Raw genomic sequence first — 17,603 nt, 5'->3', positions numbered from 1 at the left:
ACCAAAAGCCATCCCACAGACGTAACCACACCCTTGTCCTGATATTCCCATTTGAACTCCTCGCTGAAAAAGTATAAGCCGTCAAATGGCTACAAAGTAGGAAGAACTGGTGCTGCTTAGTTAGACAGCAACCTACCAGCTCACCTGGAACTCCTTCATCTCCTCCTAGATACAAAATTATAAAACACAATTGAAACTCATAAGAGCCTGGGCTCCCTATTCCTATGTAACCATACTTTGAAAAAAAAAACTCTTAACTTGTATGGGCTTCTACAAATAAGCCATCCAAAGCGGATCTGTTTGGCAAAGCTTCACCGGATTAACAGCGATAGCCACCAGATCCACAACCGTTTGATTTGCGGGAAGGTTGTGAACAGACGGCAAGCTCCCTAAGCTTGTCGCACGCTTCACTACAGCGTCTGAGTTCTGTTGCACTGCCTCACGTAGCGCTATCGCCCCTTCCGAAACAGGCCTATGCTGCTGTGTAAACCAGTGCGTCATCTCGTCGCGCATGAAGATGGAGAGCTGCATTTCGAGTTCGCCTTCGGGCTCGGTGAGGCAGCGGGCGATGGCCATGACGGCTGATGCAAAGATGCCTTCAGTAGCTAAGGGACCCATAAGCGTTTGGAGGTTCGGTGTTAGCCGGAAGGGTACTGGTTCAGGGTTGTGCAGAATTGGCTTGCCAACTGCCATTGCGGGGATAAGCTCAGAACCCCAAACCCGACCGGTTGCACGCGAGATGGATATTTTGTGGGGATAGCGCGTGTTCATGTGCAAAATATACGTCATGAAAGTGAGGGCGGCTAGCTGATACGAGAAAGTGCGTCGGAAGGTCCAGAAATCGGAAAAGGAAGGATAGGTAGCGCGGAAGTAATCGAGGACGACCGATGGCGGGACATATTTTTCTTGAATAGCGGCGAATGTTTCGAGGCGAATACTGTTGGCATGCTCAATATTTTTCTGGATTGGGGTCAGCAACACGTGGTAGAAATGGGGGAGTGAGAACATCTTGTACTGGTGCAAGAGCCCGTAGTTTTTCAATGCTAAACAACACTGGTTCATCCTTGTTCACGCCATTTCGCCTGCAATAGTCTTCGAAAATGCCTTGCATATTGATGTAGGATGAGTCATCCTGAACCATGCGAACACTAGGAGTGATTGGAACTATTAAGGGGAGGTGGAACTGCAGATTCCGTCGTCGGCTTTCTTTTCGTTTAGACAAGATGCCGTTGAAAATTCTGAAAAGCTGTAAGATTCTTTCTTCACGTCTCGAGTTCCTAGCAGCGGGATATTGGATCGCAAATGAATGCACGCTGCCATCATGACCTCTGATCTTGAGCCGGCGATGACAGATGCCGATGCCGCGTACGAGGTCAACGTCAGGCAAGAAGCGCTCGATTCTAGTGAAGTCTTGATTCTTGTCCCGGTGCTGAAGATATTGCCCGGGAATTTCTACCTCATCAAATTTGAGGAATCTAAATTCACTTAGCTGGTGGGTAAACGACTCAAGTGTTGCACGTTGATTTCTCGATTCCAATCGTTCTTCAAAGCGATTTCTCCAAATGCGCAGTTTTTGGATATATTCAAACATAGTAGGTTTTTTATTGACGACTACTAAATATTAGCGGTGAAGAAAAATGAGGAGATCCCGTCTACCTACAGTCCATTTCGAAGGCTTTTCTAATATGAGGCGGTAGAACAGACTCGGCAAAACGTGTGATATTCGCTTCAGTTGAGGGAGGTAACCTAACTTCTTGTGCGTAGTATCCCGGTTGGCGGCCAACGTAGGACAGGCCATCATTTAGTAGAGCAACGATAAGACGGTAAGCATCCTCATCTGGCGGACACTTGAAGTTCTTCTGGATCTGGTCAAGCATTGTTTCCATAGACAAAGCAAGTAGAGGAAATGCAGTTTTGAGAATAGCAGAAATTTCCTCGACATGATCCCAAGGTCTCTTTGGAGCAGCTGGGGGAGCAGCAGCCGTGCCGTTGGGAGTGGTTTGTTCCGTCGCTTCGACTTTAGGTGTACCGTTTGGCACATTCGTCGCGCCATTTGCAGCTGCGGGCTTGGAATCGCCATTTGCAGTTCCTGGCCTCGTGCCACTAGACGCCGACCCAAGTCTAGCATCTGGAGAGCCTTGCTTCACTTGAGGTGACCCTTGACCTTGCTTGGCGCGAGCAAGTTTCTCCTTAGCTTCCTTGGCTTCGGTCTGCTTCTTGATCTGAACCATATCCTCACGTGTAGTCCTTAGATGACAGTAGAGTGCCTGTGGATATGTCTTGGCCAGCTTTCCAAGGATCTGTCGAGCAATTGGAGCTTCTGGTCTTGATAAGCTACTCAACAACTGCGGTATATAAGTAATCCAGTACCATGCGGGTGTATCTGCCTTGAACTGTTCAAAAGTCTTCGCCAAGATATGTTCTGAATTGTCGAGGCTAAGAAGCCAAAGGATGCGACCGAGCAGTTTCCTTGACTTTGCATTCTTGAATTGACTAGCCGCTTCCAGATAGCAACTGATGGCAGCTGCGGCTTTCTCAAGATTAGTAGGATCTTCTTTAAAGAGCATATCGTTGTAGCGACCCCACTCCGCCCATGCCTTAGGTAGCTTAATGTCGAAGTACAACGCGCTTCCAAAGGCGTCATTTGCGTCGTTCTTCTGTCCCAACTTGGCGAGGAACATTCCTTTGAGAGTATAAAACTCGGCCTTCTGTTGCGCACCAAAGTAATTGAGGTTGGTGTTGTTAATGACATCAAGACCGCTGTTTAGTTCGGTACGATTCTGGTAGTGGCACTTGGCTTGTTCTCGTAACTTTAGGAACGCTTCTTGGATCTCGATATTCGGGAGAGTGTATATACGACTGAGCTGAGCGATGCAGACATCTGGAAGGTTGTGCTTGCGAGCGACGTGTGCGAAGCGGTTAATAATCCAGGCTGTCTCGTGATAACCTCTATATGCGAAGGAATTCCCACTCGCGTTGCCCTGCTGCGGTGGCAGAAGATGGAGATATACGCCATTAATGAGTTGGAAGATGTGTTGTCGCCAGGTGACAAGATCTTGCCATGATTTAGGCTATTGCGGTTAGGGAAGATGTGTTGTCGCCAGGTGACAAGATCTTGCCATGCGTTGATGTCGTCCCAGAAGTTTGGCAGACGATCGCGCCAAGTGCTCAATAACAATTTCAGTTCTTGTGATTTCACGTCCAGGTTGGCCTGTGTAGTCTGTGCAAGACTGCCGCAGATGACACTCGCGTCATGCAATTCTACCAGCTGTTGAAAGTTCTGCAGAATGGGAATGTGAGCATTAGTAATACGTTTCGGTAGCTGGTGCCATTTTCGGATGGACAATTGGATGGCTTCGTCGCAAATGCGACTGAAATCTTGAGGCGATTCGGTCTTTCCATGGAGTTTGAGTAAAGACATGAAAGCCTGAAAAAATGCACGTCGTGGAGTTGGAGCATCACTGACTGCTCTGATAATCGAATCCAACTGCTCGCGTGTGTCGTTGTTGTTCCACGCCTCAAAATTCCTCCATGTTGCTTCGAGATAGAGGTCATTAAAATTTTCATGCTTTGCGAAATCGCTCAGAACCTCCCACTGCTGCAACTTCTGTGCGCAGAATACCCAATGATCTTCCCAGAGCATGTATTCCCCTTGTGAGAATGGCAGAGCCCCAGTCCGGGCCTTAATCTGTGCACCCTCGTACATTTGTTGAGCTTTGTCCCAGATGCCACTTTGTTCGTAGGATAGTGCCGCATTAGTCTCAACATACTGACATCGTCTTCGCCAAGTGCCGTAGAAAAGATCATCTTCTTGCAAGCCAGCATAGATCTCAATGAGCGCATCAAGATTACTCTCTCTAACAGTCGCAGTATCAATAATCGGTTTGATTGCAATCTCCTCCATGTAGCACGCCGCAGTGTACCAAGCGTTGTAGGTTCTAGCCAGATACTTCATGATATGCGGAGGGAACTTGACTCGAGGCCTTGCTCGTACGATAGCCTCTAGCATCGTTGCAACGCAGTTGGGCCGCTTATCGATTTGGCGAGTATGGAAATCTTTTGTGAGAAGAGATACCATGCCTCGTTCAAGATCATTCTGGTCATCTTTGTTGAGCGCAGACCAACATAATGGGAAGAAGGCGACCCAAATGTCATGAGCAAGGTTACTGTCTGTATGTTGAAGGTGACCAAGCGGCTCGAAGATATCCCGAATCTTGACATCGCCCAACTGGTTGCAGAATCGCTTGTGGTTGTTGATGAATGAGTCAAGCTCATCGTCAACCATTACATCAGAAATCCGTGAGTCCTTGGCGTAGGTGCCGAATATGACCGATGCTTGCATAACCTTGAAATCTTCCGGATGTAATTGAGCGGGAGCATTCATCTCGATAGAGCCGAAAAGAAGATGAATGACTTGGCTTAACCAGTAGCTGTCGGATAGTGTATCCCAGTTCTGCGACGCAAGGACGTAGCTAAGACGGCTGCTGGCAGTTCTACTAAGGCTTTTATCGAAAATGGTCATGAATCGATTGCGCATCTCCACGTCCTGTGCCCTTGTCCCAATCAGAAACGCGTGTTCCATACGCACTGTTAGCTCCGATCGAGTAATCTTCGGGTCCTCGTAGATCCGGATGACCAAGTCAAGGAACCGAGTTAGAAGTGACGTATCCGGCCGATTCTCAAATAGAAGCATTTTCGTGAGAACTGCAGTCTTTTCCTTCAAGGTAGGTACTGGCTCAGTAGAATGCAAGATCCAATCCTCGACCAGATCAAGAACTTTCATACATACTGCATTGCTCTGTGATCTTTCTACCAGAGAGGCTAAGACACTGAGATACGGCCGACGATTATCTCCAAGTTCGTTCATCCGCGCCGCTAGTATATCGATGACTTTAAGAATCAGTCCAGTTTGGATTTCAACTTCATGTGCATCAGGTGGACTGTTAGGTACATCGGGGCGCATCCCAGGAATCATTCCCGGTTGTCCAGGCATGCCGCTATAAGCTGCGAGGTGATCCTTCGCCATCTTGGTCTGGAAAGCCTTCATAATCTGTGGTATATGTTGATCTATTTCATCAGGACGTTGGCAAAGGGTCCACAGGATGTTGATAGCAGAGATATAGGAGCCATTCGAAAGCGCTTCCGTAGCTGCAGCTCCTAAGAAATTGACAAACTCTGAGGAAGGAGTGTCTTCGGTTGATCCCTCCTCATCGGTAACTGGCTCAGGCATGACATCCAAGATCCTCTTGAGTAACGGTTGTAAATTTGGCGAGCCATCTTCGTTCTCATCAGAAGCGTGTAGACAGCTCTGGACTTCCGCATTCTCAAAACGGATTAGTTTCTCTAGAATTTTCTGGAGTTGAGACATGCGCTCTAAAATCCATTCGTCTGGTCTGACGTTGACGATGACTTTGACAATTTGTAAAGTATTGATCATCCTGGTATTGGACGCCTCTGGCTTTTCTTCCGGCTTGATTTCGGCCAGGAGAATTTCTTCAATTTTCTTGAATAGCACGCTATCCAAATCCAAATCACTCCAAAGACGCGGCGAAAGAAGATCATGGAGTAACTGTACAGCTTTCTTGCAGATTTCTGTAGATTGAGCTGGCGATGGATTCGTTGTCAGGTTATTATCCTTTACCTTTGCCGTTGCTACTGGATAGCGCTCTGGTAAATATGCAATGAATTGGATAAGGTATTTGATTAGCACCATCCGAATTGCGGGGTTCGCAACAAACCCTTTTGGTAACTGACCAGGTGGAACTATCGTCCCATCTGCTCTCCGCTTGGCGACCTGTGGCGATTGCGACATTCTTTCAGGAGAAGCAGATGTTTCTTTAGCCGTCCGCTCTTCCCACTGTCGTAGGAGGCTGATTAAATTCAAAGCCATCTTTTTCGACTCGTTCGACGGGTTTGGAGGCTGAGCAATCTTTGAAAGAGAGGTAATGATAATTGAAGAGAGTGGTTCCCTTGCCTCATAGAAAAGATCGGGGTGGCGGACAAGGAAGTTAAAGATACTCATCAACTGTTGCAGATTGGAGCTCTCTTCCGAAAGAATCTTCCGAGGAATACGCGCCCACGGCGGCATCTTAGCCTCCGCTCCACCCATACGCTTTTTGAGGACTGGTGCTAAAAGCTCAAGGGCTTGCATAACCAAAGAACGGCCTTCATTCTGGTGAGCTTTAAGTAACGCCGAGTACACTTGAGTTGCAATCTTCGAAGGAGTATCGTAAACTGCAATGAAAAACGCGATGAGTACGTAAGCCGCGTATTTATTAATGATGTCTTCGAGCTTGATGTAATTCCAGGCAAACTTGATTACATCCTTTCGTGCTTCTTGGATGAGGTTGTGATGATACTTGATGAGGAGGGTGGTCAACTGCAAGAGTTCCATCCGCGAGTGATCAACACCTAGCTGAGCTGTTTCTTCAGAGGTATCACTCAGGGCTTGGGGCCTCCATAGACGGTTGTGGATGGCCTCAGTCATGCTCTTGTCCATGAGCTTGGTGCCTCGTGCTAGGCCGAACAAGCGATCCCAGTTACGCATCACGTCCATTGCGAAGATTGGATTAACGATATATCGAAAGATGAAGGTCTTTGTCTTTTGCGAGGTGTTACGCGCGGTGTAAAGGTCAATGCACCGTGTGACGAGCGATTTCCAGTAATCGGTCGATTGGCTTGATATCATTTCCTGGTAAATGTAGTTAAAAAGTTGAGGTGATGCCTTCAGCTCTTCTGCAGTAACAGCATCGATGACATCGAAGAAGAAATCTAGGTTATTAGGCTCATGTGTAAGATAGATTGTGAAGACGTCCATAATTTGTTCGCTGGCTTGTTCGACGGCAAGACGAAGGTCTGACTCAATAACATTCTGTCTGAGTTTTGTTTCCAGAGACTTTGCAGCCTCGAACAGAGCCTTCCGCAAATATTCGTGTGAGACTAGCCACTTACCCGTTGCTGGATACTGGCACATGGTGGAGGCAATATGGATAGCGTTGATTTGTGCCTGGCAACGCTCTTTATCACTGGCATCCATCATGAAGGAGTTCAGAAAACTGGGAACGTCATTCATGACAGTTTCTCGGAGAGGCCCACTGGATGGATGACCGAGTAATTGAGCAAAGAAGCGGCCTTGTGCATGATCTTTGATGGTGGGGGCAAAGAACTCCCAAGCTTCCTTGGGATAATGGTTGAGATACCGAATAAGAGGCTCTCTGAATGGACTGTAGTGGGTTCTTCGAAGTGTTGTTTCTAGTTCTATGACTTTTTGAACCAAAGGTTTCAGAAAAGTAATGGCTGCCGGTGGTAAGAGATGAAAGATATTGAAGATGGCTGTTACCACCTTCATTTTCGGATTTTGCTCTACAAGTGTGAAAGAGATTTTCTGTAGGCTAAGGGGATCTGCAATTGTTTTCAGATGGTCAAGTAATCGAGTACCAATTTCCACCTTGAAATAATTTGTGAGAAGCTTCAAAAGTCGAGCGAGGCCGTCAAGTCCTTCAACAGAAAGCTTTCGTGGATCTTGCAGGTTTACCAGGATTGGACGGAGACCACTTTGGAGAACATCTTTCGGTAGCTTGTTAGTCGTTGTAAGAACTCCTTGAAGACCAGCATTAGCAGCCTCAACTACCTCGGGTGATTTCGAGTAGAGGGCTTTGAAAAACACAGCAATGATCCGAAGGAAGCTCTGGTTTGGCGGCGAGGTGCAAAACTCTGGGAACGTTTGTGCAGTTGATAGAAGGCGAATACAAGCAACCCGTAAATTCACAATATGTTCCGCATTTCGCTGTTCTTGGGGCTTGGAGGCGAGCCCTTCATCTTCTGCGTCGGCGAGCGCCAAAGATTCCATAAGCAATCTAGTGAGTTGCTCATTGAACTCCAAGATGCTGTGTTTTAGCTTCAAGCAGAACGTAATTGCATCAATGTAAGCGATCTGGATGCTGAACGGCAATGCTCGGAGAGGCTTCGTCCATATAGGCATAACTAGTCTGTCTTTGACAGGCATGATGAGCTCATGGATTCCAAGGCCGACAACCTCAGCTAAGACACTGAAAGCCTTCTGTGTTGCTTGTCGCACGCTCTTGCTCATGTGAGATATATCGACAACTAACTGGCCACATAGCTTGAAAAGAGCACTTTGAGGGTTTTTCATGTCTTCTTTAGAGACGGATCCGTTACACCTGCGAATCAAATTCTCCAAAAGATCTTGAGCCTGCACTCTAGTCCTTGCGGTAAGGTCCGACGGCATATCCTTCATGACGAATGTCAAGGCTCGTACAAAATCCAGCTGTCGGTCAATCATCCAGCTATTTCCAAGATCGAGCTTCTTCGTCAGGATCTCGATTCCTAGAGTGCCCCCGGATTTGACGAACCAGTCGTCGGCGTGGCAATTATGGCAGAAGGTTTTTGCTAGATGCGTGAAAAGCGCAAATTTATCGATCTTCTCTTGCGAGCCGAAAATGGCCTTCGCTGAGTGGCGAATCGTTATGACTGCCTCTTCAGCAGCTTCACGAACAGCAACGATGTCAGACGCTAAAGAGTCGCCAATTGCGTCGGCAATTATCTGGCTATCCAAGTGGACCGATCCCTCTCCAGAATTGACATCGAATGGCTTTTTCAAATGTTTTAGCTGGGCAAGGGCCCTTCCGACCTCTAGAAGAGTGAAATGCTTGCAGATGTTGGCCACAAGCACCTCTGCCTCTGCCTTCAACTCCGCTATGGATACAGCAAAGATGCATGCTTTTAGCAGCTTCTTGAGAGTCTCCTGCTCAACAGACTTCTTGACCATAGACTTCTCGCGTTCGGAAATGTTCATTAAATCTGCGCCAACGTCGTGTTTGGCAGAGTATAAGTCGTTCGCTTGAAGTCGCACTAGTTGCGCAAAGTCATCTGGGAGATTATCAAAGCCAATCATCAGCTTAGTATGAGCTGTAATTAACCTAAACGCTTGCTGTTTGTGAAAAGGATCAGACTTCTTAGCCGCGGGCAGTTTGGGTGCTTCCATGAGCTTTGCGATAGCAAGTTCGATGCCTGTAGCGGCGGGGAATGCACGGTCTTTGGTAGATCCAATCAGACGTATGTCGATGCTGGCTTCATCGTCTGAGTACGGTTTAAAGTCTAGTTCAGGAGGACCAGTCAAGAATTTCCGGTTCCGTCCACCAAGCTTCCCGAGGATTCGCATCGTGGTGTGGGCATGGAAGTGGCTGTAAGGATTAGGCCTGAGATGCTCCCATAACGCAGCCATGAGTTCATCAATAACTGGTGCCATGATTGGATCTAGGTAATCCGCAGTTAGGTTGTCGACGCAAAGCTCTAGTGTCCGAAGACCTTGCCCAACAAGATCCGAGCCGGCACGAAGAGCGACCACAAGTGGCCTCATTAGGTAGCTAAGATGGGGAAGAAGGTTGCTCAGGCGGGCAGGGACCGTTAACGAAAGCTCCACAAACAAGTCTCGTTCCATGGGTTTCCGTGCTGCCACGAGGAGATTGTTCAATACATCTAGAAGCATCTCCAGCAGTGGTAAGATCTCTTTGTACAAGTGTTCGAATCGGCCACCGCCAATGCTCCTGAATAGCGATCTTAACAGTAAGAAATAATTCATAGGCTCCTCGGCCGTTGTAGATAGCTGGATGGATTTCGTGATGATCTTACTGACGTGCGGTAAGAGGACCTGCTCGTTCTGAGCGGAGAAGAGGGTGACGGCCATGAAGGAGAGCTTGAAGAGTCGGAGTAATATCGAAGACTTTTTTACGTCGGCTATGCCTACCTCTTCAATCCGATCCATGAGAAACTGCAGAAGCATGCCGGCAAAACTAGGTGATGTTGCCTCGCTGGCGAGAAGAAACTGCGGTACATGTAGCAGCGCCGGATGTTCGAACATCATGTCATAGAGGTGTGGTATCTCAGACTGGAAGACTTCGTGGAAGGTTGCAGGGTCAATGTGGTGAAACACTGTGGCAAATGTTTCCAACAACTCCTTCTCTTCTTTCCCGCTGGACATCATGTGCTGATTTGCAAGGAGATCTCCCGGTGATAGCTGCTGAGTTTCTGAGGATGGCTTCTCCGGGTCATAATAGCGAAATACTTGGGCACCCTCCCGAAAGAGCTTGATGAGCACCTCTACTTCCTCCGCGTTGTAACCAAAGGATACCTCATGCCAATTCGCAGGAGCGTTTGCTACGTCAATCTCTTCCTTGATATCAGATGGATTGCAAACCCTGAGCTGGTAAAACAAGTTCTTTAGTCCATGAAGCAGGTTCTTGAATAGAAACTTGTTGTCAGCAATAGGATCCGAATTCCGATCACGAGGATTTGACGTTTTAATGGGAGTAGCATTGAAGATGTCAATTTCATCCCAATCAGGTCTCTGGTCTTTGTCTGCCATGTGGTCCTCCGGAACAGCGTCAATGGATGGCTGGGAATACTGGCGTGACAGCTTCCTAGCGTTTTCGTACTGGCGATTCATCGCGGCAAATTTGTCACCAATGGCGTTTAGGATCATGATGAGGAAGTACCGGGCATCTTGCTTAGGCTCAAGCTTCGCTATACATTCCGCCATATTGAGTAGTAGCTTAGCGCTCATCGTCTGGAAGCTTGTACCAGGAAATGTATCGTGCAGATTTTTTGTATAGACTTCTACAGTCCGTCGGATCTGTTCTCTAGATAGCGAGTCGCGAAGATGGTGAATCAAATCCGCAAGCATGCTGTAAGCCAGTGGTCTCATCGTCTCGTATACTGTCAGTCCATCGCCGATGAGTGTCCTCTCATCCAGAAGCTCATCAATCTTCTTCAAAAAGATCTTACGGAAGTTGAAGTTAATGATGTGCCGAATAGCCACTAGAAGTTCCTTTCGAGCACCGGATTTTTCTCTGGGACAATCCTTCAATAACCGCACCACAATATCCGGAAGAGTTGGTAAGAAGTCCGTTAGTTGCTGCGCGTACACTCGGAGAAGGTATGCAAGAAAACTCATCGTCTTAACCTGTGCTGTGATGAAATCCCCAAAAGCGGCTCGATTCCGGATTTCCTTGCTTACTCCTGTGAAGATCTTTCCTTGCGCTTTTGCGTCGGCATGGGCCCTTTCCTGTGGCTTGGCTTGGAGTAGGAGAACGTTTTTGATTAGAGGGACAAACAGCTTAACGTTCCTGTGGACGCAATTCCTATAGGCTTGGAACAGTGACACTACTATGATAGGGCACTCGGCAAGAACCTTGAAAGACTGCATTCCTTTCAGAAGATGCCGAGTCTGCTGCTGCTCTGAACCAATGTCTCCCGTAGGCCCCGTAGTTAATGCTGTCGCTGGAGAGCCTGGTCGCGGCGACTGCGAATACTGATTATTTGGCGTGGAAGGAATTCCATGTGCTGGCGCCGGCGCCGGGTTATCGAAGGTGTCCTGAACTGCTTGCTCCATGGTCTCAAACATTTCTTGGATAAGATCCAAGAAAGGCTGTACCCGATCCGCAAGCGCTTTGGTCTGGTGTCGCTGGAAATCCATGATCGTTTTCATGCAGAGTACCGCATTATCCTCATTTTCGATTTTCACCAGCCCCATCAACTTATCTACGATTTTCGCTGCATGGGCCTCGGGCCCTTCCGTAGGGGCCATCGGTAGTCGGTGTAGAATCTCTAACACGCAATTCCGTAATCGCTAATGAAGATCGTCAGTCAAGGCTCTACAGCCTGGTGGGGAAGGGGATGGTCTTACTTGTTCTGGAGAGTTGCTTAAGAAGACCGGGGCGCCATCTAATATCTTGAGGAATATGGGGACAAAGCTTGTAAGGAAAGCGCTGTATTGCGGGCCCTGGCAATAACTCTCGATATTATCCCGTATGTCCACGGCGATGTTGCCTTTCTGTTTAACATCTAGTAAAGAATATTAGCTAGTGCAGATAGTGGAGATGATAGACCAGAAAGGAACTCGTTAATGTCACAAAGCATCTAAAGAATCGCCATACCTAAGCTTGGGTCCTCCAGCTTCGTCGCAAGGACATCGAAATTCCGGTCGTTAGCCATGTTTGGGAGTCAAGCAGCTCAGAGTTGCCTGGAAAGGTGGCTAATAACGCGCCCTCCCAGTCGCGCTTATTGCAAGAGTACGATATAGTATTCTGTATGGTTGTGAGGTTTGGATAATGGAGCATTGGCTTCGAAGCTTGCGGGTCGATAGACCAGACTGGAATGGAATAGGTGAAATGAATATTTCCAGAAGGAAAGAGAAGGTTTCCTAGACCTTATATGATTAAAAACATTAGTAAGGGAAGTAGATTCATTCGATGCGAGGAGTCTTGTCCACTCCAGAAGGATGGGTGTGGAGGGTGATGGTGTCGTCGCTATGCGCGACTCTCGCAAAGCATCGCGAACTTTTGAGCTCGGGGAGAGCGTTTGACCTTGAATGCTGTAATTTTTGAAAAGAATTTATTAATCGTGCGGCTATGTGTTTTCATTGGCGAATATTTGTACTAGTGCAAGGTCTCGGGTTAGCGCATGGTGCTCATGGCTCGTGCACTGTTCTAGAAGGGCTAAGTTCGACTTCATTGCCTGGACTTGCAAGGGGCGTATTCGGCCGTCACCTTGGCAAGTTTGTTACAGACTAGCAAACAAATCCCAATCCAGACATCAAGATGTGGTTCTTTTCACGTGATTTCCCAATTATGTATGGTGTATCCTTGGCATAACAAACTTTTATAGCAGCCAAGCCCCTAGATAAGTACCACAACGACACCGCAACTGGTCCTGCGGCTAATTAGGATGCGCATAAACGTATCTAGCTGCGCTAGAAAGGAACCCCGAGTATGTTTTCAAAATGCTCAAAACAACTACAAGTGTCACAGCTGAAGCGACTGAGAGACCGAGATCGTAGGGCAGATGACAATTATTCGATTAGTGCCTTGCAATCACTAATGCCACAAAAGAAGGCCGTTCAGCGTCACATATTCGTATGTTAATTCCTAATTATTAGAGCCTTAGGGTTTTACCTGACACTTAGGCTTCTGTAACATAAGCTAGTGGCTAAATTTTGGGATATGGCCGGCTTGTGCACCTCGCCAAGGGGTAAGAGCAGAAAAGAAGTATTCAACAATCCCGAGAATCCAATTAGTCATCCAATATTCTTATACATCTGCAACATCTAGAAGTCAAATGCCATCTAAATCCCGGTGCCTGAACGCCATCTCCCTTCTCATCTTGTCGCGCACCTAACCAACCCATCTCCTTGCACTCTTAAACATCCTGACCCACGGCCCAAACTCACCCCACTCTACCATTTTCTCGCGAGGAACCCAGCTCGCGACCTCCCTCAAGATAGTGCGTTCCGGATGTGGCATGAGCGCTAAACACCTCCCATCTGGCGTCCTGACGCCTGTGATACCCTGTGGACTACCATTCGGATTGAATGGATATTTCTCTGTTGGTGTGAGATAATTATCCACGTATCGAAGAGAAACGAGGCCTTGGCCACAAAGCGCCTCGGGGGTGGACGCAGAAATAGTCGAAGGAGGAAACGTCGCGCGGCCTTCTCCATGCGCGGTGACGATGGGAAGGGTGGAGCCGTGCATGCCATGTAAGAATACCGAAGGCGTGCGGCCAGGCGGATCTATGACCTCTACCATGCAAACACGAGCTTCATACTGCTCGCTTACGTTGCGTTCAAAGGTTGGCCAGAAGCCCGCCCCTGGTATAAGTCCTTTTAGCTTCGAGAGAAACTGGCATCCGTTACAGACACCCAAGCTGAACGTATCCTTCCGCTCAAAGAAGTCTTTGAACTCCTTACGAGCTTCAGGGTGCAGCAGAACGCACTTGGCCCAGCCTTGACCAGCACCAAGAACGTCGCCGTAGGAGAAGCCGCCGCAAGCAGCGAGACCAACGAAGGAGGCAAGGGAGACTCTCCCCGAGAGGATATCAGTCATATGAACGTCAACGGCAGAAAATCCGGCCACGGTAAAGGCAAAAGCCATTTCGGCTTGGCCGTTAACACCTTCTTCTCGAAGGATAGCGACGCGAGGTTTCGATGTAAATGCCGAGGATATAGTTGCTGTGAGGGGGAGGATGTTCTCCTTAGGATTGTATGTCAACTTGTAACGGAGACCGGGGTCGGAATTATCTTTGATATTGTTGAACTCCGTATCTGCGCAGGCTGGATTATCCCGAAGTCGCTGCATTTGATGGGAGGTTTCTGCCCATCGTTGCTGAAGAACGTCTCGAGAACTACGGTATGCAACCTCAAGGCCATAGCGGAATGAAATCTCCTGTTTCGACGATGCTGGTACCCTTCCAATTTTCTTAATCATGCCAGGAGGAGGCCCACAAGTAGCAAAACATCTGTGAAACTCTATTTCATCTTTCTTCCGAACTTGGAATACTGCCCCTAGTTCTTCGTTGAAAAGAGTTTCAATGATGTCTCTGGTCTCACTAGAACGGCAAATACCATCCAGCATAATTTCCAGGCCGCAACGTCCGGCAAACATCATTTCCACCAAAGTCGTAAACAAGCCGCCATCGGAGCGATCATGATATGCTAACACAATGCCTGATTCATGGAGCTGTTCGACAGCATCATAATAATCTTTGATAATATCGGGATCGCGAACGTCAGGAGCTTCGTCTCCAATTTGTTTGAACACTTGCGCCAACGCGGAACCGCCCATGGCTTTCTTTGCTTCTGCCAGATCTACGAAAAGCAGAATTGTCTCGCCGGCATCTTCGAGTCTTTCTAAGGCGGGGGTCCACGTTCGATCAATCCTTTCTACAGGGGCAAAGGCTGATATGACAAGCGATAGTGGAGCTGTCACTTCACGAGCTAATTTCGATTTGTCATCTGTCCATTTCATCTTCATGGACATGGAGTCTTTCCCAACAGGAATGCTAATACCGAGTCTAGGGCAAAGATCCATCCCAATAGCCTCCACCGCCTCATATAGGGCTGCGCCTTCTCCGGGATGACTGCTAGCTGCCATCCAATTTGCTGAGAGCCGCACCCGATTAAGCCGATTAAGAATGCTTGCAGCAGCGATGTTCATTAACGACTCTGCCACAGCCATACGCGCTGATGCTGTAGGCGAAATAAGAGCAAGCGTAGGCTTTTCACCCACGGCCATAACCTCTCCGGTCTTAATACCTGGAAGCAAGGAGGTCGCAGTGACAGACGCATCAGCGACTGGAACTTGCCATGGTCCCACCATCTGATCCCGAACTGTAAGCCCACCAACTGTCCTATCGCCAATTGTGATGAGGAATGACTTTGAGCCTACGGAAGGAAGAGTAAGTACTCTGTCCACAGCTTCTTTAAGAAGATCACTGTTAGAAGCTTTTGGTAAGTAGTTCGAAAGACTACTATCAAAAACTGGCAACCTTAACTGCCTAGAGTCGATAATCCTTGTCATCTTGGGCGGTTTTCCGAAGAGGATAGACATAGGTAGGTCAATTGGTTTAGGAAAGTCTCGTGAATCTCTGTCCATGAGGACGAGGTGTTGTTCCTGTTCAGTGGAACCTCCTGTTGCTGTTCCCACTACAGAGTATCCGCAGCGCTCCCTCCTGCAGATGCGCTTGAACAGATCGAGTGCCTCCGGTGCTACTGCTAAGACGTACCGTTCTTGCGCTTCACAGCACCAGATTTGCAGTGGACTCATACTCTTATCTGCATTGTCGACTTCTCGAAGTTCGAACTTGGCACCAAGACCAGCGTCGTGAACAAGCTCTGGGAGAGCGTTCGATAATCCTCCAGCGCCAACGTCATGGATTAATAGGATTGGATTCTGACTGCCCATAGAAGTGCAAGTATTGATGACTTCTTGTGCTCTTCTCTGAACTTCTGCATTTCCTCTCTGTACACTGGCAAAGTCAAGGTCGACGGATCCCTCTCCTGGCTGAATACTTGAGGCAGCACCGCCACCCAGACCAATCAACATGGCGGGGCCACCGATGACAATAAGATATGCTCCGGGGTGGACGAGACCCTTCTCTTTGAGCGCATGCTGAGGTCGGGTCTAAGGAATTAGCAGATACCTCTACAACGGAAAAGAGGGAAAACCTACCGTCCCGACACCTCCAACCAGAATTATTGGTTTGCAGTACCCTCTAATTTCAACCTCTTTCTCGGAGGTGGAGACCTTCGTAAGGAGGGTTCTGAAATAACCTGTGGTGCAAGGACGTCCAAACTCATTGTTGAACGCAGCACCTCCAATAGGGGCCTCGATCATAATATCTAGACTGCTTGCAATATGTGCTGGTTTGCCTACGTCCTTCATTTCCCATGGCTGTTCGCATCCTGGAATAAGGAGGTCAGAGACACTGAAACCGGCCAACCCAGCTTTTGGTTTTGAACCTCGCCCGACTGCTCCCTCGTCCCTTATTTCACCGCCTTGACCCGTTGCCGCTCCTGGGTACGGAGACACGGCAGTTGGATGGTTATGAGTCTCCACCTTCGCTAGAATATGCACAGTTTCCTTTGTCTGGTTCCACTCTCCCGAAATGTGATTTGGAGCCCAGAAACTAGCTTCTTCTCCTTCAAGCACGGCCGCGTTGTCACTGTACGCACTAACCACATACTTTGGATGCTTATGATATGTGTTCCGAATCATTTCGAATAACGTTCGGGACTTTCGCATGCCATCAATTGTCCAATCCGCGTTAAACTGCTTGTGCCTGCAATGTTCAGAATTCACCTGTGCGAACATGAACAGCTCCACGTCTACTGGTCCCCTCTTCAACTGCTGAGTGTATGCATCCACCAAATATTCGATTTCCGACGCATCTAATGCTAGACCTAAAGTTCTGTTGGCCTTTTGTAAAGCGGCTTGCGGTGTACTGTCGGCTGATTCAAGTGATACGCTGGTCGCTGGTGCGGGGTCGTGTTCGGCAAATATCAAGTTCAGATTTGGAGGGAATCGATTGATTGTCTGCGTCATACGGTCGTGAAGGGAGTCTGGTCTTGGGATAAAATCGGTATCCAGAGGCCTTTCAAAAGTTGCGGCAATAGCCATTCCTCGCTCAATGCGCTTGACGCAACCTCGTAAGGTGCATACATGTGCTATGCTTGTCGCCTGAGAGCTCCACGGCGATGTTGTACCTGGTCTTGGGCATACGTAGAATATTGCTGTATTCGGATCCCTTGGGTTGCCACTGCGAACCACGGCGTCGAGTAAGGTCTGGTATACTCTATCATCACTGCTGGGCGCATCACCATACTGCAGAAGCTGTCCAAGGATCCGGAACTCGTCATCTTCAAGTGCTTTGTGTGGATTGATGAAGTGTAGCCATATTGCCCTCACTTTGATTGCTCCGATACTTTGAGCTAGTCTAGCTAGTCGAAAGTCGGAGAAGGCAGAGGAGCCAGGGATAACGAGATAGGGATCCCGACTTGCCGCCATAGCTTCGAATAGCGCTTCTTCGGATTTCAGGTTTCGGGTTGCGGATGCGTCTGGTGTAATATAGCAAGCCTGGAAAACGGAAAGAATGTGTTTGTGTGAGCTAGCGTAGCCGACAGAAGTTAATTGTTGGGCATCAGAAACTCTGCACGGAGAGCGAGGGCGTATACGAGTTGGGGCGAGTGCAGCCGCATGGAGTAGGCTCATAGAAATGGTGGGGTTTTGAGATTTTCTTTGTCGAACGAG

General features: G+C 48.2%; 2 protein-coding genes across 2 annotated transcripts; both read right to left on the bottom strand.

The window, feature by feature from the left end:
* Positions 1-270: 270 nt before the first annotated feature.
* K441DRAFT_576423 (uncharacterized protein) lies at positions 271-12,012 on the bottom strand (the record flags this gene model as incomplete). The annotated part of the gene is made up of 6 exons (XM_067644200.1): positions 271-960; positions 1,016-1,611; positions 1,661-3,071; positions 3,110-11,647; positions 11,705-11,862; positions 11,955-12,012. 6 exons carry the CDS (start codon positions 12,010-12,012, stop codon positions 271-273), a joined length of 11,451 nt encoding a protein of 3,816 aa, XP_067500615.1.
* Positions 12,013-12,980: 968 nt separating this feature from the next.
* On the bottom strand, positions 12,981-17,547 carry K441DRAFT_642014 (phosphoribosylformylglycinamidine synthase). The gene is made up of 2 exons (XM_067646675.1): positions 16,026-17,547; positions 12,981-15,977 (listed from the first exon to the last, which is right to left on the bottom strand). The coding sequence occupies exons 1-2, from the start codon at positions 17,358-17,360 to the stop codon at positions 13,191-13,193; spliced, it is 4,122 nt and encodes a 1,373-aa protein (XP_067500614.1). The 5' UTR covers positions 17,361-17,547; the 3' UTR covers positions 12,981-13,190.
* Positions 17,548-17,603: the final 56 nt, after the last annotated feature.

This window comes from Cenococcum geophilum (genome assembly GCF_001692895.1).
Source record: "Cenococcum geophilum 1.58 unplaced genomic scaffold K441scaffold_41, whole genome shotgun sequence".
Lineage (NCBI taxonomy): Eukaryota > Fungi > Ascomycota > Dothideomycetes > Gloniales > Gloniaceae > Cenococcum > Cenococcum geophilum.
This window is presented reverse-complemented; position numbering and strand designations above follow the sequence as displayed.

Bases quoted from the DNA above. Each gene is read 5' to 3' on its own strand.
- K441DRAFT_642014 (XM_067646675.1), bottom strand. From the start codon at position 17,360: ATGGCGGCAAGTCGGGATCCCTATCTCGTTATCCCTGGCTCCTCTGCC. The intron at 15,978-16,025 runs GTAGGTTTTCCC...CTAATTCCTTAG, and splicing joins TGGTTGGAGGTGTCGGGACG to ACCCGACCTCAGCATGCGCT.